The 26,102-nt window shown below is 34.4% G+C and overlaps 1 protein-coding gene across 3 annotated transcripts in view; it reads left to right on the plus strand.

The window, feature by feature from the left end:
- Positions 1-1,396: 1,396 nt before the first annotated feature.
- The window catches only part of LOC128187071 (Fanconi anemia group J protein homolog), a 31,888-nt gene continuing 7,182 nt past the window's right edge, over positions 1,397-26,102 (plus strand). For 2 of the 3 annotated variants that reach the window (XM_052857160.1, XM_052857159.1), the window contains exons 1-29: positions 1,397-1,524; positions 1,909-2,005; positions 2,995-3,106; positions 3,277-3,315; positions 3,408-3,494; positions 5,554-5,657; positions 6,546-6,676; positions 11,722-11,811; positions 12,093-12,186; positions 12,883-13,008; positions 13,414-13,509; positions 13,679-13,814; positions 13,967-14,013; positions 14,217-14,366; positions 15,844-16,059; positions 16,228-16,264; positions 16,373-16,434; positions 16,658-16,915; positions 17,177-17,248; positions 17,494-17,623; positions 18,036-18,136; positions 18,318-18,353; positions 18,448-18,575; positions 18,887-18,951; positions 19,091-19,202; positions 19,526-20,888; positions 21,199-21,262; positions 21,384-21,512; positions 21,884-22,038. In XM_052857160.1, the coding sequence (XP_052713120.1) occupies positions 1,916-2,005; positions 2,995-3,106; positions 3,277-3,315; positions 3,408-3,494; positions 5,554-5,657; positions 6,546-6,676; positions 11,722-11,811; positions 12,093-12,186; positions 12,883-13,008; positions 13,414-13,509; positions 13,679-13,814; positions 13,967-14,013; positions 14,217-14,366; positions 15,844-16,059; positions 16,228-16,264; positions 16,373-16,434; positions 16,658-16,915; positions 17,177-17,248; positions 17,494-17,623; positions 18,036-18,136; positions 18,318-18,353; positions 18,448-18,575; positions 18,887-18,951; positions 19,091-19,202; positions 19,526-20,888; positions 21,199-21,262; positions 21,384-21,512; positions 21,884-22,038 (4,230 nt within the window). In that variant the 5' untranslated portion in view covers positions 1,397-1,524; positions 1,909-1,915. The remainder of the gene's footprint in view (positions 1,525-1,908; positions 2,006-2,994; positions 3,107-3,276; positions 3,316-3,407; positions 3,495-5,553; positions 5,658-6,545; positions 6,677-11,721; positions 11,812-12,092; positions 12,187-12,882; positions 13,009-13,413; positions 13,510-13,678; positions 13,815-13,966; positions 14,014-14,216; positions 14,367-15,843; positions 16,060-16,227; positions 16,265-16,372; positions 16,435-16,657; positions 16,916-17,176; positions 17,249-17,493; positions 17,624-18,035; positions 18,137-18,317; positions 18,354-18,447; positions 18,576-18,886; positions 18,952-19,090; positions 19,203-19,525; positions 20,889-21,198; positions 21,263-21,383; positions 21,513-21,883; positions 22,039-26,102) is intronic. The other variant, XM_052857161.1, reaches the window with a different exon arrangement.

Here is a 26,102-nt window from a genome sequence, read left to right on the forward strand (position 1 = left end):
TAGATTTAACAAGCCGTCCAACTGTGGTATTTGGATTATTAATTTTGAAGAAAAATTCACAGTCGAACTCTTATGCTAGATAGATTTGATAGCTTTGATGATTTGAACAAGATATATTGCATGTCTTAAATAGGCTTCATTTTAAGCTAAAATTAATGTACATTTCCTTCCCCAATGAAGACTTGTTGACTGTGTTGTGCATGTTCTTGAAATAAATCGATACTACAATTTACATGTACTGTCTCATGTAATATAGGTCTATATTTATAACACAACACATCTTAAGTATTCACCCTTGTAAACAGTGCATGGAACTTCAAGTATGTTAATAAATTACAATGAAATTAAAAACTAGACTCCTCCTATGTCTTCAATACTCATCACAAACGTTGTATAGGATGTGGAATTCTATAAACGTATTAAGGAAGTCTTCCCCAGTGTTTGTATAGAATCATTCTATTCCGTTTTCCATCGACCAATGCCAGTAAACTGTCTGGCAGTTAGAAGACGACAAACAGAGAACTGGTCCCTCGATCGCGTACAAACGGGTGCGTTCGATTGGCGTTCTCAAGAACTTGGTATGTTTCTGAGAATGAAGTGTTTTCTTTCAACACTTCAGACCAATGAGATAACATTGTGTGGCATTTTCTCTCGTCACTCCGCAGACACCCACCCTCGTGTCCTCGTGGGGAGAATATCGAGCCAGGAATCCCTCTGTCTCCTGCACGCATTCTGCTCTCCATCCTCAGACGACCTGGGTTTAATTTGAGATTTTTATGAGGACTGGAGAGCTTTATGGAAGGCGAAAGTTGACAAAAGTTTACAAACACTACGCCCAATTCTCGCATACAAGGCTCTCGTCTGTGGCCAGAAGAGCCGGTAAACAGCTCGCTAAGTGTCTCGCGAGACGACGGCCCCTAGTCTCGAGAGCTGGGTAAATAGTCCTGACGCGTGCTGCTTCGGCCTGTATCTAAAATGATGTTTTATCTCTTATTTTGTGTGAAAATTAACTTTCTTCACGTTCACAAGGCGTCTATATAAAGACCAGACATGACAAAGTTATTTAAAAATGATTTATTTCTCCCGCATGATAGTGTCGTGAAAGCAGGATCAGGAGCACAATTTTGTGGGGATATACATTACATGCTTCTGCATTTGGGAGGGGAGGGAGTCCAAGTTATTTCAATGATATAAAATTGTACATACTACATGTAATTTTATTTGTACATGTACCATTATTTAAAAAAAAAAACATTACTGGGAAACCAAGGTCCTACATTACATCCCTTTGGGTCCTTTGCTGTTTACTAGGTCGGGACAATTCAGAAAGAAAACTCTTGTTGGATTTTATACAAAAAGTAGTTCTATGAGCGACAACTCAATCTATGAAAGATTTGGCATCGGGCTCGACAATCCAACTTGAACTGACCGGAAATGAAAATAATGGAGGGAAATATAAGAAATGAAACTTCATAAGAAATATTGTTTATATTTTGAGCAGTTAGACTACAATATATGAATAAGGTAAGGTATACACTTACCTTTTTCATTATAGAATGTACTAATAGCATGGTTATTGCACAGTTCACCATACAAATTCCTTCTCATACTTTGCAAGACCTCTTCCATGTCTTTTGGAGTATTGTTGCATTTCTTTGCATGTAAACTCGCCATATATAGTAGCTAAATAAGATTAATTCGGGTATAATGATTATATTGTGAACAAAGCTATTGGTAGGCAATCCATGCTACGCAGCTTTATGTAGTGATTATAACCAGAGACATGTTATTTATGTCGCTGTTATAACAACAGACATGTTCATCTGCAATACTGTACTACAATAGTGTATTTAAATGATAAATAACATTCCGTTTTATTGATTTTTTCCTCTCTTAATTTAATTGCAGAACTGCCATGGCCACAGAAAAGAGGCAAATGATCCATGGGGTGGAGGTAGTGTTCCCCTGTAAGCCGTACCCTTCACAGTTCAGTATGATGGAAAAGGTATATTGGTGTCTCACGTTATCGGAGTACTCAGTGATTCATTTCAAAATCAAAATTAACCATTTTCAAGAACAAAACAATAACAAGCCAGTGATTTTTCTACACTAAATTTAGGTCTGAATATCGGCCCTTTCCCCTAGCAAAAATTATCGAATTTTTCCCAAATTTATCAACATTTTTTCCTAATTCAATCAATAGAATTTTTTTTTCAAATTTTGCACATCGATACTGACGACCTAAATTTTTTTCGTACGACTTGGCAAGCCTCCATTTATTCTTCGTCGGTCAAGCGCTCTAATATATGCCATTATATATATAGACCTTTTAAGCGCTTTTTAAACAATGATGTAAACGTGATTTGTGAGTGGCGTAATGTCGCATAATTCGAAGAAAAAAGGGGCTACCCTTGGAAAAAAAGAAAGCATCATATTTGTATTTGCTTCTGTTCATTTTATTTTAATTTGCATATGATTTTCATCTTGGCTACAATATTTATACTGATACTGTTTTTCCCAATTTGATCAAAATGTCAATGATTTTTCCCAAATCAATAGCCACAGGACCCTTTTAAAAAATGTAGAAAAATCACTGCAAGCCCAAATTTTGTTTCACTGAAAACATTACACAATTTTTAATGTGTTGGTGTAAAAAGGGAACGAAAACAATGCGTAAAACTTTATGAAATTTTTGTATCCATTTGAATGCACATTTCGTCATATCCTGGAGAAGAAAAATAGCCAAAAGTATCCACTATTTCTTGGTTATGCTTAAAGCCATTGCCTTTAAGTTTTGTTTAGCTGATGCATTAGTCACCTTGCAGTTGCACAGAAAGTTCGGTATACTGTGGTTGGCCTATCAGTTTGAAAATCCTTCTTGATAATGATTCCTTGCTTCCACCATTATTGATTTTATTACGTGCAGTGTGATATTTTCTTGACCAGTATTATATTTATTATGCTGATTTTTTATTTTGAGATTTGATTTTGAAGGTGATTAAAGGAATAGAGAGAAGAGAAAACTGCTTACTGGAAAGCCCTACAGGCAGTGGCAAAAGTTTGGCTCTATTGTGCTCTGCTCTAGCATGGCAGACTGCAGAATACAGTCAGTATTCCCTTTTGAATTAATAAGTTTTCAAATTGCCTATGATTATATGTTTTACATGTAATTATAATGAATAGTTTTTTCATCTGCTTAAAACATACATGTACCAGTGGAGATTTTTGTGATTTTTAAAATTGAAGTGATCAAGTACATGTTCGTTTTAATTGTAGACAAAAGGGAAAAAGAACTCTCAGAATCGAGCGAAAAAGGTACGGTACTGGTGTATTTAACCTCAAGGTATGAAAATCTGTCTTTAATATTTTCTCATAAATTAGATGTAAAATTTACAGCTTTGTTTCAGCAGACAGTAAAAAGAATTGTACATGTATGTGTAGTGAAGATGGCAAGGAAACTGCCAGCAAAGCTGCTGAAAAGAAGGCAATATCAAGTATGTACTTTAAAATGTATTGATATTGTAAATGGGTGATAGTGTGGATTAGTGTGTACGATATTTGGCGGAAAATGATTTTTCAACATGTTAGCATGGATTTGAATTAGCATATTTCAGAATGTGCCTATATTGTATATGAATAGTATTACTATTTGAAGATGTACTTGATTTAGCAGAAGTGGTTTACCACCAAAAAAGCAAAACAGAGTGCACAGCCAAATGTAATACATGGTTTTCATTTCAAGGATATTCACTTCCTCATTGGAATAACTGTAGATTGGCAAATAATCACAATGGTTTTAATTTGACTATGTTTGCGATTTATCATTTTTTCTGAAAAATTAAACCCATCAGGAATTCTAAAATTAGTTTTCAAAAACATTCCAATGTTTATACTTTGATCAATTGATTTTCTTGCAAAGTGAAATTTAAACCATTACAATAGGTACATTTAGTGAAATCATGAAATTATAACATTGTGGCATTGAAACGAATTACGGTATTCTATTCAATACTTCTGTATTTGATGAATGTTCAGGTTTCAGCATGAATTTAAATATTCACTTGTCTTTTGGACAGGTTGTTTTTTTTAACTTGTCAAAAAAAACTTGCTTGAAAATCATATGATATGATTTTACCCCCCCCCCCCCCCCCCCCCCCCCCCCCCCCACACACACACACACAGACACACAAAGTTTAGGGGGGATTTTTGGAATCGCCTAGTCTGTCTGTCTGTCCTTCTGCCTGTAGACGCAATGTTTTATCCCGTATAGACTTTTGTACAGATTTAATGATTGTATGACAGTTTTTATTTTCCATATCCTATATATTGTACACTGATGTTGAAAAGTTAAGGAGGTAATCCTTACAAATTTTATCAACTAATTAATAGTAAACACTCCAAAATATATTTATATAAATACATCCAGATGGAGATTTTTTGTCCTTATTTCATAACATATGTTTTATAAGTATTCTAATTTCTATCAATTCACAATGCAGAAGTTTTGCTTGTCAATGATAAATTCTTAGGAGCTGAAAAGAACATCAAAAACAAGTGTGACTGATTCAGTTGTCCCAAGGGGGGCATTTTCTGAGCCATGGTTTAGATGGAGCATGTGTTTAGGGAAAAAAATAATATGAAAAATGGGCAGTGGTTTGTGGGTTATTTCGATACTCTTTCATATAAACCAAAAAACTCTATCATTATTACGAAATAAATTATATCATTAATAATAAAGAAATGAATTATTTTGAGTAATGATACTTTAGTTAGAAGCTGTCTACATTTGGTAGTTAAAAAAAAATGAGGAAATGACCCCCATAGGGCATTCATGTAGATAAAATTCAAAATCATTGATAAGATTGTAGTGTTTTGGAAATTTAAAAATTGTTAGTAATATTAAATTCTCCTTTTTACATTTAAATAATGAAAGTATGCAAATATTGATAATGTTTTGCGAGTTTGTCATAGAAAATCATAGGTCTTATGGGATCAATTTTCCGAGATATGGAGTTGCATTGTACTATAGGAGAAAGTGAGGAAATTTTGAAAAGACTAATTGCATCTGTCAAGACACAGAATAGAAACATCCAAGGTGTTAACCACAGGAGAGTTTTGCATTACTATTTTTATTTACTGCAAAGGAAGGGCTTTTTGTCACTGTGTTTTTACTCTCTATATCAAATGAACAAATATTTGACATTGCATGGATACAGAAATTTTTAAATGCATGTATTACATATATATTCACAGGGAAGTTCTGACAATTTTGATTTTTTCTTTGTTAATTGAATTTTTTTTTTACAACTCTAAAATATTTTTTTAATTTATATATCACAAACCTTTATGACTTTCATTTTATATTTTAGTTACTTTATGAAATACTTTCATTTTTTATTTTAGTTACTTTATGAAATTCATATTTGTCCCATTTGAAATTAGCATTGCTGGGGGTATTAGTCCCATTAGGACAGTTGTATTGGTACATTGTAGTTATGGACAGGATTGCTTTTAAGATCAATTATTGTAAATCAATTTTACATTATTTTGAAGGTGTCTTGAATGCTGTCTCTGCCAGTCCTTCAGCGTTTGATGATGAGGATGATGATGACTTCAAACAGCCAGGGAGCTTTAGAACACCTGGAAACACAAAACAGGTAGATGTCTAGTTAATTAATTAGTGTAATGATGTACACTGTTGAAAACATGGTTGGTGGGTCAACTTTCTTGTCTGTTGTTTAAAATTTGTGTTACTGTGAAAGACATATCAAGCTCTCTATTTGTGATGAATCGGAGTGGTATTGAAAATATTTGAAAGAATTGGACATAATTTGTATCTGATAGTTAAATACAAAGTAGACTTTTGCTGAGACAATAAAGGCAAAATAATGTTATATGAATGATGTTGACATTATTTGTTTATATGTTTAAAAGAAATGCTGAGAAATATTGAGAGACTAGAATTACCTGTAATTGATTGATAGTAGATAGAAGACTTTTTAAATGAAAACTAGTGATGATCCTTTCATTTATGTTGCAGTAAAATTCTGGGAAATTGAACCCATCTGTTGACGGACATTTGTTTTTGAATTGCCAATCATAAATCTTTACTCGTGATTAAAGCAATATGAGCTGTATTTTTTAGAATTTTATTTTGCTGCAAAAACCTGATAGTATGATAAGTCTGCACATAACTGAAACTATTATGATAAATAAGATTTGAAAAAATCATTTATTTTTGTCAAAGGAAATATTTCTCTTCTATTAAAGGAATATATAGCAAATCAATTTTTGTACAGGACGACAATAACTCAATTTTGCTCCAAATAAGGCTTCTTAACGACCTTTTCCACAAAAATGTGGCTAACAGAAATTTAAAAACCATGATATTTTTGTTATTTTAGTAGGAAAAAACATTTTAGTTAAAAAAAATGCAGCTTATATTGCTTTAAGTTCTTCAGTACTGTATAAATGCCATCAGATGTCTTTTAATGTACATGTTATTTCAGGATGAATTGTATACAGATTTGAATTTTTTTTTGTAGAATGCTAGGCCTTACGTGTCTATTTCCTATGAGACTTCCCCACCGGAATGTGAGCAGTCCACCAATAGTGGCTCCCCAGACACTAGCAAACCTTGTACGTGTGGAGCAGACTCAGCACCCAAGGCACGGAAGTAAGTTATTATTTTATTTTAAAATTAAAGCAATATTTTAATAAGAAAGAAACAAAAGAATGGGAGAAGAGGCACTACCTACTGGTGTATATTAAAGTTCTCTCTATAGTTCAAGGTCAAATTCATACATGTACAAGTTATTTAGTTAATATACAAAATTGAAGTACTTTTATTTATAACTAAGTTATTACAGACCAGGCTAGCGAACTGAATATTCGAACCATGGGAAAAAAGATTATTTCTTTGAAGACTGATGTCAAAAATGTTTGGTCATTGCGCATAAGCCTATGTACATAAAAATCATAATTCAGATGCTATCTTGAAATCTTTTACTACATTTTTTATCATAGTAAAAAAAACAACTCTGGACGTTTTTTATGCACCACCATGTATGTGTGGGGCATAAAGTCTTTGACATGTCTGTCTTCCATCTATTCTTCTGTCTATCTGTCCATCACACTAGTTTTAGCTCAGTTTCAAAGGTACCGTATATTCGAGATATTTTTTTTATCAAACATCATACAAAAACATGCATTGGCAAGAACAATTCAACTGTGTTATAATTTTATGACCTTAAGGAGAAAAATATAAAAATAAATGGCTTTAATGTTCTTGTAAATATATAAATTGTATTAATAAATCTACTATGTATTGATATTTGCTTTTTTTTTTTAAATTCCATCTATCATAGATAAATATTGTGAATTATTTGTATTGAATGTGCTATAGCCATCCTCATTTTTAAAGAATTTCTGTATAGATTTTTTAGTCTGATGGGAAATGATTTGGTTTTAAACGCTGCATTTATATGTAAGATGTCTATGTTTGATAAAATCAAAGATGCCAAAATTGATGTTGAGATAGTTTATTAGTTCCATAGGAAAATATATTCATCGAAAAATAAAATTTTTTTCATCAAATTTTCAACGGCCTGTTAATATACCAAATGAAATTACAACGCACTATTTTTTATTATCATCTTTCAAGTGTATTTTCAAAAAGATTGTATAGGAAATTGCATACTCTAGTACATGTATCTTGCACAAATGCCTCGTATTCAAGGTACCCTAGTTTTTTGCAAAGAAGCTTAATTGTCAAAGTACATGTACATGTAGTAGTAAATCAATAAAAAAAATTCCTGGGAAAATTTACTTAATTAATTTAAAAAAAAATAAAACAAATTTGAGTAAAGATGAAAAGTTTACTTTTTCTCTAAAATAAACTTTATGTTCTCTAAAATCTTTAGAACAATGCATTCAATTGTTGATTGTTTTGATGCAATAGAGCTTTGTCAACTGAATCTAATTTCTGAAAAAAATATGAATTACAACTCTATGCATTTTATGAGCAGTCATTTTTTGTATCTGATTAATTGTAATTATTCTAATCCCTTTCAAGATTCATTGGTCATTTATGCAATTTAAATAAGATGGATAAGTGCTGAATGAAATAAAAGTAATGAAATATTTAATTGACTAGCTGGTATGTTGTATATATAATATTATTGCTAGGCAAAAATACTGATCATTTTTAGCATTGAAAACAAACTTGTAAAAGTTAGGATGCAGTTTATTGACAAATTTCTTTCCATGGTTAAGGAAATGCTATTACCAAGATTTATACATGTATGTAATAATAATTATAACCCAAGAAATTGAAAGAATACATTCTGCATTCAAAACAGTCACTGTGGAAAAAGAGGTTTTGACTATTATATTCTTGTTTTTAACATAAATTATGGAGACTATGGACCAATTCACTGCCAGCAGCATAATATTCGGTAAACAATGCTCCCACTAAACTCAGTCAGAGAACAAGTGAGGCATGGTGAAGGTATCTCCGTACCTGTTTTATGAAAAGAATTATCTAATTCGAAACGTCGTCCACAGCTGTAACTTTGACAAAATTTCTGTTTGACTTGCATCCTGAATAATTTGCTCATTAGTAGAACATCCTCTTGTTGCAGATTTGGATATAATTGTCAGAGTACTGTTTATAGCATGACCAATTTGTTGTAAAACAATTGCATATAATACCGTAAGATTTACGACGCAGTGCCACAAAGGGGAAAAGAGCGAGAAATCATCACATGTAAATAAACGCGCGTTGAATTAATTTGATCATGATGAAATAAGTCTGGCGGACCACCCAGCGGTGAGAATTATTTCATTTGTAAACAATCTCTCACACAAAGCCTGAGACACTGGTGACAGATCTAGCAATAAATGTGCTATGATGAATATATGATCACACCTTGCCTGTCAGGTATCAGAGGGATTTTGTCCTCCGAGGTGCCAGGGTCCTGACTGATTGATTGGCCCACCTAGGTGTGATTTCTGGATGGTACATAACGAGACTTACCTGCCTCTCCACAGGGCCCCAGTGTCTTGTCTTTACGGTGGATGATGGTCTACCTGTTACATTATTCATGAACTCTTCTTGGGCTTGATCTGCTTCTTGACAATGTCACCTAACTGTTACGCTGCATGCCTCCCAATTATATATTGATTAACTTCGTTTGGTAGGAATATCTTTCCCGTTCGCCTGTCTGTTGTGGAAATCTTTTATGGGTTGGTGATGCAAAGTTGCCTTTACATGACTTTTAATAGAACCTGTTCGTGTGTGATATTTCTATAAATAAAATATATAGATATTTTGTCCTTTTCCTTTATTTTTGTATTAAAATTTTTTTAATTTAAATTTCAAATTTTTGTTTGTAAAATACCGTAGTACTGTAACAGTACATTTTGTGGTCCAAAAATCTGGTTTTGTCGTCTGTGGTCAAAATTGGATAATTGTTTATTTAGATAATCATGAAGTCCATCTGCATCATGTAATCAATAGCATTAATTTGTGCTCTCTTCTTTGCTAATTTTGTTTATTAGGGAGAAAAACTTTTAGTGATGTGAATTTGGAACAACAAGTAATTTCATTAAGCTAGAATAATAGAAGAAAGTATTTTGGAAAACCAAAGAAAAAAGCCGTTTTTATAGGGATGATTTGATTTTGGGGCCGTAATCTTGAAAATCAGTGTTTGGCCAACCAAATAATCACACAGATTGCTAGACATCGAGAATGAAATTGACAACATTATAGGTTTCAAATCCAATTGCTTTTTGCACAAGGCAGGGCAAGATTGGCTAGATGGGGAAATAGAATTAGGCCAATTGGGGAGTTTAGCGTGGTCATTTTCGCCAATTGTGTAAGAATCTTTGAAGATGCTCTTGTCAGGAAACGGCCAATGGATGTTTAGTGAGGCTTGTTACAAGAATAGTCCGATAAATTGCGGCAAGATCGCTCTCATCGTGGCATAAAGGAAATCACTATGACATTATTTAATTGAGTTGGTGACTCTGAATGGTAGTTTTTTCTTCTGGATAGTTTTGATGGATGCTGATGCGGTATTTAACTTGATCACTGTTGTCAGATGTATGGATAATGAACCTAGAAGAGAGAGTCAGAGAAAATAAAGAAGCCAATGGAAGTGACATCTTCATCTTCCTATCTGATTATATTTATGCGTAGAGCGGAATCGATGGGTAGATAAAATACATTTAAATCTGACAATGTGTCTGCTTTTAAACAGTGTATATCGTTCGCTGTGGGACACGGTGCTACGTAATTTTAAAGTTTTCTCATAAAACTCCATTTTGAACAATGTTGGTGGTTTTAAGTATCTGTTACTTCTCTTCACAAATGATGATTTTGATCAGAATTTATTTCGGAGAGGAGGGGCTATCCTAACACCAAATTCTGCTTGAATGGAGATTTAAAGATTATTCACATTTTAATCCATTTTAGAAAATTGAAAGTTATTAAGCAGATTATATGAATTTATTGTCTGTTTGCCCCACTCAACAAAATTAAAAGGAGGCAATTAAGGAGATGTAACTCACATCATGAAATAACAAGTTCATTAAAAATAGCGAATCAAGCTGCAAATCCAAGCAGATGGTGTGTTATGCAAACAATATATGTACATCTATTTACGATTTTATTTATATGTTTATTCTTGTATAGAATGTGTTGAAATTTTTATTTTTTTTGGGGGGGGGTGCCTTTTAAAAAAATTAATTGATGCTTATTTGTTAAGAAATAAAAAAAATATAAAGAAGAAAAGAATGCTACAGTTAAATTTTATGTTATGTAGCTTTAAATTATTTCTTTTGAATCAGTGTTTTATTTGCAACTCATATGAAAATGTTGATAGTGATGAAATCATATTTTAAAGGGAGATGTTTTAAAGACAATTTAGGCAATGAGATATTAATCTGAAAGAAAGTACATAATATACAAAATCCAATTAAAATTTTTTTCCTTCAAAATTTTAGATATTTGACTGTAAAGTGCATTTTTAAAATGTTTTGAAGGGTAAGAATTGTAAAACACACAGCTAGTCTTGAATGGGTGCAACTTCTGTCATGTGTATACATATATCACCAACTGATTCTTCAACCAAAATAGAATGTTTTGGTTTTTTTTTCAAAATGTGAGATTTTGAACGATAAATTCTGTATATCTGAGATGAATTTCATCATGTATTTTGAAATAATCTGAAAAATGGTCTTTTCCCATTCCTCAAAAATCAGTTACCTAAAAAATTTCAGTTAAGCATTCCTTTTTCAGTAGGCTTGGACAGCAGACATAGTCTGCCCCATCCCTCTTAGGATGTGAAGTACATATTAAATTCATGTACAATACTTAAAATCAAAACAAAAATTAGCTGCCTTCTACATTGATTTTTAATCTGATTTCTGTGAAGTCAGTGGGAGTAATGCATGTAGTTAGTGTACACTACAACAAAAGCTGATGATGATAAATGCAAGGAATTTTATGTATCCCTCTCTCTTATTAACTCCTTTTGAGGTAAATTACAAAAAGTCTATATATATTTCAGAAAGGCATAAATGGTTACCAGTGAGTAAATGAATTGACTTGAGGCTTGTCTGTCCGTCACATATGTTGCTAAACTGTTCTGAGTATGAAACTGAACATTGTATGTAATCTGTAATAATAAGTAATTATTTGTTAATGTTTATTTTCAGGGTCCCCAAGATTTACTTTGGAACAAGAACACACAAACAGATTGCCCAGATCATCCGTGAGCTGAAGAAAACGGCCTACAGGGAAGTCAAGTAAGCTCTGCTGGGGAAAGGGATGCAACTGCTGTAGACTGCTTTTTTGATCTGTTCAATGTTTTGAATTAACTTTTTTTAAAAATTAAATATAAATGTATTTTAATGTGCTTTATTTTCATGTAAAATATTGGTACCAATAATGTACAGTCATGTGAATTTTTGTACTTTATTCAAAGACCTTTCCTCACAATATGAAAACGATTTCAAGTTTTATGTTAAGGGACTAGATACATTGCCATGTTTTGTCATAATTATATGATATATATTTGACTTGACAGAATGACAATTTTAGCCGCCAGGGAACATACCTGTATCCATCCTGCTGTCAGTCAGATGAAGGGCAAGAACGAAGGATGTAAGGAGTTACTTGACGTAAGTATCACAATGTGTACAGGGATGTCCTGGTAAACATCACAGATGTGTACAGGGAGGTAGATGTCACAGATGTGTACAGGTGTAGATATCACATGTGTATAGGGATGTAGATATCACAGATGTGTACAGGAATATAGATGTCACAGATGTGTACAGGGATGTAGATATCACAGATGTACACAGGGAAGTAGATGTCACAGATGTGTACAGGAATATAGATGTCACAGATATGTACAGGGATGTATATGTCACAAATGTGTACAGGGAGGTAGATATCACAGATGTGTAAAGGGAAATAGATGTCACAGATGTGTACAGGGATGTAGATATCACACATGTGTACAGGGATGTGGATGTCACATGTGTACAGAGATATAGGTACCACAGATATATACAGGGATGTAGATATTACAAATTTGTACAGAAATGTAGGTATCACAGATGTGTACAGGGATGTGTATTTCATGATGTAGAACATCTTTATAAATTATTCTGTCTCAAGGTTTGATTTGTCTGCCTGAGAAGTTGGCAAAGCTAGAGGATTATCTATTTACAAGGAACATCCCAGTCTACAGTAGATTTCTAAATGGCATAGATGAAAGTTAATTTTTCTCTGAATCAGATTTAGCCTCAGTATGAATATATTCCCTTGATTAGATTTTATACTATTCTATACATGTACTATGTTCTAAGGGGCCAGGCTGCAAGTTCAATGATCGCCTGAAGAGGATGCCTGCCACACAGGACTACGTGAAGAAGCAAGGACTGACCGAGGCCTGGGACATCGAGGACTTTGTGGGACTCTCCAAGAACATCAAAGTAGCTACAGGGTTTGGTAATAGGGTCTGGAGCTGGCAGGTTGGGGGATAAAAATTGAATGAGACGGACTGACTGAAGACTTGGTCAGTGGGCGAATGACAATGGCCTGTACAATTTAGAGGCCAATTTACATTTGAATAAGTACTGTATCAATGATCAGTATTAAGCATCAGCTGCAAACACATTTATGGCAACATGTTTTATCCTTTCAGGTATTTACATGTACTAGTGTGAGTGACAGGCATTGTAATACTTGTACTTTTAAATTCAAGTAAAAACTATGAAGATGTTACAGTAGTATTGTCAATGAAATATTTGGATTTTGACTAATCTTTTCATTTTAATAAAATGTTTACAGTACTTGCCTTAGTGCTTAACTTATTGTGAAGTATTTTTCACATGCAGGTTTGTCCGTACTTTGCCACCAGGGGGTTGAGGAGTGGAGCAGACATTGTATTTTGTCCCTACAACTACCTCATAGACCCAGTCATCAGGAAATCAGTAAGATCTTTGTACACAGTGGATATTATTCACTCCAATATAGTATGAACTGTGTATTTTATCCATCAATGCGTGAATTATTTTTTACAGAACTTTCCAAAAAAACTTTCCACAAACATTTAACCAAGTTATTTGTGATTGTTCATGTATGTTCCATTTTTTTTTCCAGATGGAGATTAGTCTCAAAGACCAGGTGGTGATCCTGGACGAAGCTCACAACATGGAGGACACATCTCGAGACTCAGCAGGCGAGAAAATCGGGGACGATGCCTTGGAGAAAGCCGTCAATGAACTGGACGAGATGAGTTAGTGATTTCTGTTTTTTCAGAACCATTTTATATCTGTTAATTGCTGTTTGTTGCAGTATCATTACTATCCTTTAGCAGTTAAGTTTTTCTTTGTCAGAAGCAGGCCTTATGTAATCTTGACTTAATATTTTTGATAATATTTTCTACAGTTAAGTACGAGATCCTAACAGCAGAACATCTAAGAGTCAGGCAGTTGGTGAGTGATTAAAATGTAGACAATTATTCAACAAGGCATAAATCCAAAATGACAATAAACTACTGGTTATTTCTCAAGTGTATTCAAGAGATTACTTCTACTTGTTATATGAAGAGGTACTAAGAGAGTATTTTACTAGTTTCATCCTATTATTTTACATTGTATTTTCATTTTATATAATTAATTGTTGGAACTCTCTATAGTGTGCGGGACTCCTAGGTTTGATCAGAGACAACCAGGACAATCTACAGAACATGGACTTTGACCACGAGTACAAGTGCTGGTCCAGCTACGACATTGTGGTCAGACTGGAGAAGATTGGGGCTGGCCCCAAACACTTCCAGGACATGCAGGTATTTTTGGTGTGCTACCTGGCACCGCCATCACAAACATATAGAATTTACTCAAATCAGATTCTGAGAAGAAAAGTGCAGGAAAAAACTTCAGATTTGCGGCTGAGAATTAAGATGAAGAAATTTGGTGATGACTGGACCTGTACTCATGTCATACTACCTATATTCACATTCTAACTACAATCAAACACTTTTGTCTTATGCATAGAAAGTGTTTACAGTCTTCTTTATTGCACATTATTTTAGGAGTCATCATTGTGGCTTAAATTCACTTAAGGTACCTCACTACACCCAGACTTATACTTTTTAAGACACAACATCACAAGATGGCGATTTTAATGTTTTGTTGTCCCCCGCCGCAACGCGGAGCGGGGACATAGAAATGCCGGGCGTCCGTCCATGTGTCCGTCCGTCACACTTTTTTGTTAGCGCTCTCATGCCTACAAATTTTGACGGATTTTCATTAAATTTATACCAAATGTTTATACCACTAATACTTTGGTCAAGTTCGAAAATCAGTGTTGGTCGATTCTTTTTGTTGGAGTGATGGGACTTTGATCACAATAATGACTCCGTTTTATAAAAAAATTGACCTTGTAAGCGCTCTCATGCCTACAAATTTTGACGGATTTTCATTAAATTTATACCAAATGTTTATACCACTATTACCTTGGTCAAGTTCGAAAATTAGCATTGGTCGATACTTTTTGTTGGAGTTATGGGTTTTTCTGACCTTGTAAGCGCTCTCATGCCTACAAATGTTGAAGGATTTTCATTAAATTTATACCAAATGTTTATACCACTAATACTTTGGTCAAGTTCTTTTAGATTGTAGTATTTTGGATATATTTGCAACAGGAAAAATAGAAAAAAAATGGGTGGTGGGGGTAAAAAAATGTTCCTCCCAACCTCCCCACACATTTAATTCTGGAACAGCCCTGAATGTTTGAAAATATTCCAATATACAGTATACTAGTATTCTGCTTGACCGGCGGGGGACCCAGGAATTCTATTCTTGTTAAACTGTTTATATCGTTCATTTCAGTTGTATATTGTCGTAGCTCAGTGGTTAAAGTATTGGGCTTCTGAACCGCAGATCATTACAGGTAGTTCAAATCCACCTGGAGCTTTTGTTCATATTTTCTGAATTAAATTTTCGAAAATGTAATTTTTCATCCTAAATTGCACATTTTATTGCCTATTTGACTTAAATACTTCTTATCCATTATGATATCTATCATAATCAAGTAATTTTCTGCTGATTTGAGAAAATATTTCAAGGTGTAGTGAGCCACCTTAAAGTGTATACTGTTGAGAATATACAGTGTATGTATTTCAAGGATGTATTCTACCAAGGAATATATAAATCTTTCTCTTTACTTAAATGCAACAAGAACATATTTTCACTTCTTGTCCAAATCTAGTCACACAAATGCGAGTACCACCTTTACAAATAACCATCCTTTTTTTTCTGCAGCAACACTTGAAGGCGGTGTTTGAGGAAGCCCTGGATAAAGAAACCGTCGTCAAAGATATGTCGGGTCGCGTGGTCAAGATCAGCAGCGCCACCTTACAGACCCTGGAGCACATCGTTAAGGTGTTGACTTACCTGTACAAGGACAATCTGAAGTATGTCACAGATTACAGAATGGCTGTCGTCAAGGCAACCGTTTACACAAGGAATCCGAACACTGTAAGTAATATCAAGTACATGTACCTGTTATATATTATTTGTGTTCATCAAGTCTTTTGCATAAATTTTACTCATTTACATTTATCTGCGAATTTTATCAACTAATTTTTTTTTCATTAGATTTATGTTTTAAAACGGGTTCACAGCTCTACATTTTTATACTTGCAGGATGATATGTGGTTAAATTCGAAAAGAAGAAGAGGAGGTAATTTCAGTCAAGCATATCTGTTAAGGCTCATGCTGTGTAAATTACAAATTGATTTATAGCTGCTTTGAATTGCACAGTTTAAAGAATTGTCCATGCTTTTAATAGGTCAATCCATGATTCCAACAACTCAGCTAACCTTGAACTTTTGGTGCATGAACCCAGGAGTGGTATTAAAGATTACAATTTTTTTTTTTACAAATGTGAAAAACATAAATTTTAAGATTGATAAAATTTTCCATTTATCTAAATTACCAACTTAACTTGAGACATTAATGGTAGCTTTGTAGTAAAAAGTTTTCAAATCTAATTTATATACTAGTATTCTAAATTCATTTGCTACAAGTATTAAATTTAATCTTAACTCCATCTTGACTGTTTTTGTTTCTCAAGGCTTTCTCTGACCTGTCGGTCTGTAGAAGTGTGGTTCTGACCAGTGGTACCCTGTCACCCATCAACTCCTTCGAGTCGGAGCTGGGCGTGCCCTTCCCCATCAAACTGGAGGCCAACCATGTGATTGAGGACAAACAGGTGTGGGTGGGGGCTGTCGGTCAGGGGCCCCGGGGAGGGACTCTAGAGGCTGTGTACCGGTCCGTGGAGACCCTTCAGTTCCAGGACGAGTTGGGGGATCTGGTCCTCAGAGTGTGCCAGGTGAAGCAACAGTTCTTTTTATTTCTAAATTTATTTTCCACTCAGAATATTTTGAGAATCTGCTTTTCAGTCTCTTGTACTGGTTTAAGATTATCTGTAAGCTTGGTCACAAAAATATATGCCACAAACCAATCCATCACTGGTAAATACAAAATAAAATGACTGGAATAAATAGATTTACAATCTGTTTATAAGTCAAAATATATTGATCACTTACTTGCTGCTGAAATAGAAATAATCAACTTTTTGTGAACATTTCAGCATGTTCCCCATGGAGTGCTATGCTTTGTTCCCTCCTACAGTACCCTAAGTAAACTGAGAAATCGCTGGGAGGTAAGTATGCTCAATCATCTCTCATTGATAGGATAATGATGAATAAACAGGAATTCTGTTGTCAGAACATTTTTTGTCTTGTAGAATAATTTTAATGTTAGATAAATGTACATTTGCAAAAATTGCTTTTGAATTTAATTTGGTCAGTTGTACATGTAACAGAAACTACAGAAAAGAATAATTTAGTGATTACTGACATGTACTATTGATTTTTGTTTATTACATGCGTTACGTTTTCTTTACAGATTACAGGTTTATGGGAGAGGATCAAAGAACATAAGGAGGTGATGGTGGAACCCCGCTCCTCAGAGAGAGTGGACTTTGAGGACATCATGAGGCAGTTCTATGACTCGGTCAACATGTTACAGGATCAGAGTAAGTCTGTTTTGTGTGAGGTTTGAGGACATCATGAAGCAGTTCTATGACTTGGTCAACATGTTGCAAGATTGTAGTACATGTATGTCTGTATCTATTGGCTTACTCATGAGATTTTGTAGTTTGATAATCTTGCACTTATTTTGTCACTCAAACTTAGCTATATCTTCCACCTCAATCTAACCTAGCCTTTCTATGCAATTATTTTCATTATTTGTAAGTGAGTACTTAAATGTGCTGAGAAGATTCTGGAAAATACAATAGAACATGGTTGCCCCCAAATTATGCTTACATGTTCTGTAGTTGAATAATGTTTAAATTAAGTTAATTTAAGTTGTTTTGATTTTTATTTATGACTTAATGTTTTTATGATGAACAATATGTGAATGTTCAGTGTTTGAATGTTTTTCAGCGGAGGGTAAGAAGACAGGAGCCCTGTTTGTGGCCGTGTTCCGGGGGAAAGTCAGTGAGGGGATGGACTTCGCAGACAACTACGCCCGGGCTGTCATCACTGTAAGATATAATGGTCTTAGTTAAACCTAAATTTACAATATTATTGTAAGGGAAAAACCACAAAAACGATATCTAAAATTTTAGAAGATTTAGTGATTATTCTGTCAAGCACAAAATTTCATGCACTGCAAAAACTTCTAAGAAGAGAAGTATGTGTACATTGTACACTTCTTTTCTTCAGGTTGGAATACCCTACCCCAACTCAAAGGATGTTCAGGTATGGTCATTGTTCTATGGATCGATCAAATTATTGGACTGTATGCTTTAAACAAGAGAGGAATATGATAACTTGATATTTTCTTGTCGTGAAGGTGAAGTATAAGCAGGAGTACAACAACATGTACCGGTTATCCCGCGGACTCTTGTCGGGGTCGGAGTGGTACGATATCCAGGCTTTCCGGGCACTGAACCAGGCCCTGGGACGCTGCATCCGACACAGGTGAGTGCTCAGGTTGACTGATAAAATTTACCAATTGCTGAAATTGGCCACAGGTGAGTGCTTTGATAGATTGGTGATTTTTAACCAAGCACCTGGCTTGTTATGGTGCATGTTTGATGTTGGTAATTTATGGTTTCAAATAAAATCTATCTTTTGTTGCTTTTCAAAATAACAAAGGAAGTTGAGAAATTGGTGCGTATCTACTTATACCTACATGTATAAAATATATTATTTTTGATGAAAGAAACAAGAACAATTCAGGGTGTATGAATGAATAAAAGCTATAAAAGAAGAAAACATTACTTTTGTAGGAAAGACTGGGGAGCCATCATCCTTGTGGACAACAGATTTGTCAGGAATCAGAATAAAGTTCAAGGTAACATAAAAGTTGTCTAAAAATCAGACTTTCTCCTTGTACTGGAAAAAGTTAAAAGTAAGAACATGATTAAAATCTTTGTAAAGCCATAACACTTGATACATCCTTATATGTACATGTAATGTCAATTTTTCTATAGGTTTGTCAAAGTGGGTGAGGAGAAAAGTTCATACGTACCAGACCTTTGATTCTGCCATCACTTCCATAGATAAGTTCACAAAGGACAGACAAGAAGACATGCCTGTTGTCAAGTATGGAATCTTATACTGCTTTGTATTATTTGAATTGATATTTAAAAATTTGCCATGTAAAAGTACATCACTTGAAAGCTTAAAACATAATGCCATGGTAGAACTTTCTGCAAACAAGAAACAACAGCAGTTTTATGAACTGCATTGAATTTAGTCTTGTCTGGCTAATAAACATAATACTGGTACCTAAATGGTTTCTCAACTTTCAAATTTTTTAGTGTTTGTATAGCTTCCATGTAAGAATTAAAAGAACTTTAGAAAGAAAACAGAAATTAAAATAACAAGATATTAAAATTATTCGTTGGTTTAATTTGTTACTGTAGCCCTGACACCTCCTTCATCCCTGGGACCCCTGTCACTCCGGGTCAACATCTTGGGTCACAGATGACCTCGCCAATCACTTCCACCCCCTACGGAGGAGGGTCAGAGACACCCGTAGGGAAGGGCTTCCTGTCGGACACTCCACTGAAATCCATTGTGAAGTCTCCTAACACTTTGTTAGGGTCCCCGGAACCAAGCCCACAAAGAACAGATAACTGTGTGCTGATGTCCCCTACTGAGGTTCACAAAAACCATAATTACCAGGACCTGGTTCAAAACAGACAAGTGGTTCAACCACATGTGACCCAGAATAACCAGATGAGCCTTCCTAATACACAACCCCTTGACCACATGTCACAGATAATGAAGGTCATTAACTCGTCCTGTGCTCCCAAAGACAAACCATATTACATCATTATTGGACAAGGGACACCCCAGCAACAGATGTATCTGATTGAACCCCCTACAAAACCAACAGTTAAGTCTAGTGGTAAAGTTGTTGTACCTCAGCTCAACGTAGGTAAGGGTCAGACTCCAAACAAGACCGGAGGTCAAGTGTGTGGAAAGGTCACAGGTCAAACATACAGTACATTGGTAGGTCCAGGTGAAGGAAAAGCTAAGGGTCAAATTCAACAACAGATTTTTTTTGGTCAAACCCCTATGAAGAGTTTACTTCAAACAAGTGCAGCATCAGTTACAAAACCATCAAAAACTGTCTCTACAGGACCTCAAAAGCTGCAGCAAGATTTATCCAGTTCAACAGCTAATGCTGAGTGTGTTATAGATCTTACTGAAAATTCTAAGCTGCCAAAAGGGGACATTGAGAACAAGAAAACATCAGGTCAGAGTGGGCCAGTTTCACAAGCTTGTCAAGGAGATGTTGCAGCAGTTCAGAATGAGACGAGTTCTGCAGAGAAACCGAACCGGTTTTTCAAATTCTGTAGCATAAATGATCCTAGGAACCCAGAACCAATTCTTAAAAGTGAGACCAAACCAGCTGAACCAGTCACTCCTGTGTTGTTTGGTGGAAACTCCCAGGATGAAGACGTTGTAAAATTGGACCCAACACCCAAAAATACAAGTAGGAAACCACTGTTTCGAAAGATGGAGAAGAACATGGACATGTCTAATGAAGCAGTGCATAGTGATGATAGCGAGAGAGAATTTAAAAATTCTAGTCATGTTAGTAAAACGGCTGTGGCAGAAGAGGAAGTAGCAGGAAAAGAAGAGGACTGTACTTTGAGGACAAGAAGGGGTCCTCGAGGAGTGAAAAGGACATCAGCCTCGAAATCCAATCTGAGGTTGTCCAAACGTAAGAAAGGGGTAGAGTTTTTGGATGAGGAAGAGGACAGCAAGGAAAATCAGGTAGCCGTCTTGGGAGCTTTTCAAATCATTATTAACCTAATTTAAACATTTTTATGTAAGTGCAGTGTACTGCATATAACTGCTTAAATTGTAGCAAGTGCAGCTCGAATTGCAATAGACAATTAAATACGGTATTTCATGCATTACTGTGGAATCATTATCCTCAACCAGATATAAAATTTAGTCTCATTTGTACATGTATTAATTATTCCACAAATCCAGGAAAGAATATCGCAAATAAATTGAAATTATATTGATTGCAACTGTATAATTACTCTCATAATTTGTTCTGTGTTTGTGTTTTATCAAGACTCAAAAACAAGCACAACTTACCTGTAAAAAATGTGGCCACAGTCTCATCAGTCCGCTAGGGGGTATGTTTACTAACAGATTTTCCTTATTTTCTTTATTAATATCATGATGTTAAGACCTTTTTTTTTTTAAGTATTAAATATCTTCTCCAAATTGTTATTTAAAATCTGCTTCTTTTCACAGAGCACGAAAAAAGGAAGAGAGTTCCTAAGTTTCTGGAGACAGCTGAGGTCTTTAAGAACAAGGCAGTCATCTTTGTGTCTGACAAAGGAGATAAAATAAGTTTCCAGCCCTATACAGTGGAAAATGGGGGTAAGACCACAGTTCCTGAAAAAGGGCTGAGAATTTAATGTATAGAGACTGAATGTATTACTATACCACCACCAGCTGCATTTTAATTCCATGAATGTGATAGATCCCTTTAATAAAAATGATATTTTTAAAATGCAATTTAATAACTACTGTTAATAATATTTTCTCAAAGAACATCGTAGTGTGAACAGCAATTTATAATTTATATGGATTGAAAATGTTTTATTTCCTTGTACTCATAGAACGTTGTAATAGGATTCAGGATTCAGTACTCAAACTCAACAGCCAGTAAAGCTAAAGGGCTTGCTGTTTGTGTATTGAAGGTTCAGGAATGTACCGATAAATAACAAACAGGAAAATCTGTTTGACAGGTCTTACGATGAACAGTATATGGAGTGAGAAGGAGGGATGCTGTGTCCAGTTTATCGCATGTAAAGGGTGTCACAAACGTGGCAAGCAAGATCAGTTGATTGGAGCAGAGATTGTATGTATGGAGAATCCTTCACAAGGATTTCAGAAAGGACAGGTAAGGCCAAAAAGATGTTTCTATTTTATATTTTCAATTTTAATAAATTCATTCCTTTTAAATAACTCTGTTCACTGAGAGAGTGCAAGAGACCAGTACATTCACTTTTTTTATCTTTTCGCCAAACTCGCTTATTTTTTCTTTATTTTTTTTTTAATATCTGACATATTTTCTATTCAAAGTATTTGACAATTTTATTAGAACAGCTTAGGGTGATAAGGTAGTAAACCAAATTATTTTAAATATTCCTGTAATAACCTTCATGAATTAAAAAACAAACTTAGTTTAATTCTATCATTCACTGTTTTCATAGTTAATCTAATAATTGAACAATTTACAACCTTGAAATACAAGTCTGTGTCCTTCTACTATAGCTCTAGTAATAATTTCCACATGTTTATCTGATCTGTTATCAGTGACACAGTTACTTCAATAAAGTGCATGTTGTGTGTACTGATATGTTGCTACGCTATTTTTTTTCTGTTTATTTCAATATCCATACTTACCTGCATCAACTATTTGCAATGTGCCCGGGCTCCTACGATCATGCTCGAACATTAAAAACATTAGAGTTATCTGCCCCTACTTGGAACTCTCCTTTACTACTTCCGTTCAGTTTATGTTCGGGCACCGCCATATTTGGCGGTTTTTTGTAGCATGGTCAGACAATAAATTTTTTTTAGGTCTTCCGTTTCCAACGGAAGACCTTATTGTTTTTGCTTTGTTTCTTTTTCCCTATTATTAAGGTCTTCCGTTTCCAACGGAAGACCTTATTGTTTTCGTTCTGTTTCTTTTTCTTCGCTATTTTTCTTTTTTTTCCAACAAATTTTGTGCACGCGATTTCTCAAAAATGACTCAACCGATTTTCATCAAACTTTCAGATATGATAGATACGGATCTAAACTTTATACGTAATTTTTTATTTTGATGACGTCATTTCCGTTTTTGATATATTGACGTTTTAGCGATTTTCAGAGGGTCGGCTTGTCCTGGGATCTTCTCCTTAACGATTGAAGATATTGAGTTCAAACTTTCAGGGATTGTAGTCGAAAGATTGTAGATGTGTCTTTAGGTATTCATTTTTGTCTGACTCAAAAGGCGCTGAAGCTCGCCTGGACCCGAAAATTGAGATTAAAAAAACGTCGTTATTTTTTCTGGTTTTCTTTGTTTATCTCTTTTCTGAAAAATATTTTGTTAAGACATGTAATGTAAAAAACGTTTGTATTTACATTACCTTTTCTTTGAAATCAAGAAAAAGGGGCTGGCTCCTCAAATAAGGGGTCAAAAGGGCTCTAAAGTCTTTAATCTGTAGCTCTTTACTGAGAGATATTTTGTTAAATGTTATAGAAGCAGATATGTTTATCTCACAGTTATGTATCCACGCAATGTAATGATTTTGTCATGTATTACATAACTAGGGGTTTTTAGGGGCCAAAAGTATAAAATTTTGATCACCCATATCTCAGAAAGGAAAAATATTTTGTAATGCAATACAGAAGAAAAGTTGTTCAAAATGATGTTCTTAACGATATGCAACCTTCAAAATTTCGTCGAACGGCCCCTATAAGGGAATAAGGGATCGGCCCCTAAAACCTTCTTTCTCATATATCTCCAGAATGCTAACGAATTTCTAAACACTTGTTTAACAAAATATGTATAGAATTAGATGACCTTTCATATGATATCAAGAAAAAGGGGCTGGCCCCTTAAATAAGGGAACCAAAGGGCTCTAAAGTATTTTACCTATATCCTTTAACTCAGGGATATTTTGTGAAATGTTATAGAAGCAAATATGTTTATCTTACATTTATGTATCTAAGTAATGTAAGGATTTTATCATGTGTTATGTAATTAGGGGTTTTTAGGGGCCAAAAGTCCGAAAATTTGATCACCCATATCTCAGAAAGGAAAAATATTTTGAAATGCAGTATAGAAGAAAAGTTGTTCAAAATAATGTTCTTAACGAAATGCAACCTTCAAAATTTCGTCAAACGGCCCACTTTAAGGGGATAAGGGATCGGCCCCTAAAACCTTCTTTCTCATATATCTCCAGAACATTACCGAATTTCTAAACACTTGTTGAATAAAATTGTTTAGAATAAAATGACCTTTCAAATGATATCAAGAAAAAGGGGCTGGCCCCTTAAATAAGGAGACCAAAGGGCTCTAAAGTCTTTTATCTGTAGCCATTTACTGAGAGATATTTTGTGAAATGTTTTAGAAGCAAATATGATTACCTTACAGTTATGTATCCAAGAAATGTAAGGATTTTATCATGTGTTATGAAATTAGGGGTTTTTAGGGGCCAAAGGTCCCAAAATTTGATCAACCAGACCTCAGAAAGGAATTTTTTTTTAAATGCAGTATAGAAGAAAAGTTGTTCAAAATAATGTTCTTAACGAAATGCAACCTTCAAAATTTCGTCAAACGGCCCCTATAAGGGGATAAGGGATCGGCCCCTAAAACCTTCTTTCTCATATATCTCTAGAACGATACCGAATTTCTAAACACTTGTTGAACAAAATGTGTTTAGAATTAGATGACCTTTCAAATGATATCAAGAAAAAGGGGCTGGCCTCTTAAATTAGGGAACCAAAGGGCTCTAAAGTATTTTACCTATATCCTTTTACTCAGAGCCATTTTGTTAAAGGTTATTAAAGCTAGATTAGGTATAATACGTTAATATATCCTAACAACATAATGATTTTCTATAAAAAGAGATACCAAAAAAAAAAAAAACATTAGTACTCCACTCCTTTTTTCATATCATGTTTTCTTGTCGAAAATCAAAGTCAATGACGTCACATATCCTTATAATAATCGTACGGAAGACCTCCTCGTTGCTCGCAACGAGATCGTGTCTAGTTATTTTTCTTTTTTTTCTTACAAATTTTGTCCGCGCGAGTTCTCGGAAATGGCTCAGCCGATTTTCGTGAAACTTTCAGATCTGATAGATATTGATCTGAACCTTATTGGAAATTTTTTATATTGATGACGTCATTTCCGTTTCCGATATTTTAACGTAATAGCGATTTCTGGAGGCTTAGTTTGTCCATGGAATTACTCCTAAACTATAAAAGATATTGAATTCAAATTTTCAGGGATTGTAGACAAAAGATTGTAGATGTGTATGATGTCGATCAAATTTGTCTGTTAAAAAAGGCGTCGAAGCTCGCCTGGACCTGAAAATTGAGTTTAAAAAAACGTCGTAATTTTTCTAGGTTTTCTGTGTTTATCTCTTTTCTGAAAAATATTTTGTTAAAAGATGTAATGTAAAAAAGGTTTATATTTACAAGACCTTTTATTTGATATCAAGAAAAAGGGGCTGGCCCCTCAAATTAGGGGACGAAAGTGCTCTAAAGTCTTTAATATGTAGCCCTTTACTGAGAAATATTTTGTGAAATGTTATAGAAGCAAATATGTTTATCTCACAGTTATGTATCCAAGCAGTGTAAATATTTTGTTATATGTTACGTAATTAAGGGGTTTTAGGGGCCAAAAGTCCAAAATTTTGATCATCCATATCTCAGAAAGGAAAAATATTTTGTATTGCAGTACAGAAGAAAAGTTGTTCAAAATGATGTTCTTAACAATATGCAACTGTCAAAATTTCGTTAAACGGCCCCTAAAAGGAGATAAGGGACCGGCCCCTAAAACCTACTTTCTCATATATCTCTAGATCGGTAACGAATTTTTAAACACTTGTAGAACAAAACGTGTTCAGAATTAAATGACCTTTTATTTGATATCAAGAAAAAGGGGCTGGCCCCTCAAATTAGGGGACGAAAGTGCTCTACCGTCTTTAATATGTAGCCCTTTACTGAGAGATATTTTGTGTAATGTTATAGAAGCAAATATGTTTATCTCACAGTTATGTATCCAAGCAGTGTAAATATTTTGTTATATGTTACGTAATTAAGGGGTTTTAGGGGCCAAAAGTCCAAAATTTTGATCATCCATATCTCAGAAAGGAAATATATTTTTAATGCAGTACAGAAGAAAAGTTGTTCAAAATGATGTTCTTAACAATATGCAACCGTCAAAATTTCGTTAAACGGCCCCTA

The sequence above is a fragment of the Crassostrea angulata genome, chromosome 6 (genome assembly GCF_025612915.1).
Source record: "Crassostrea angulata isolate pt1a10 chromosome 6, ASM2561291v2, whole genome shotgun sequence".
Taxonomy (NCBI): Eukaryota; Metazoa; Mollusca; class Bivalvia; order Ostreida; family Ostreidae; genus Magallana; species Magallana angulata.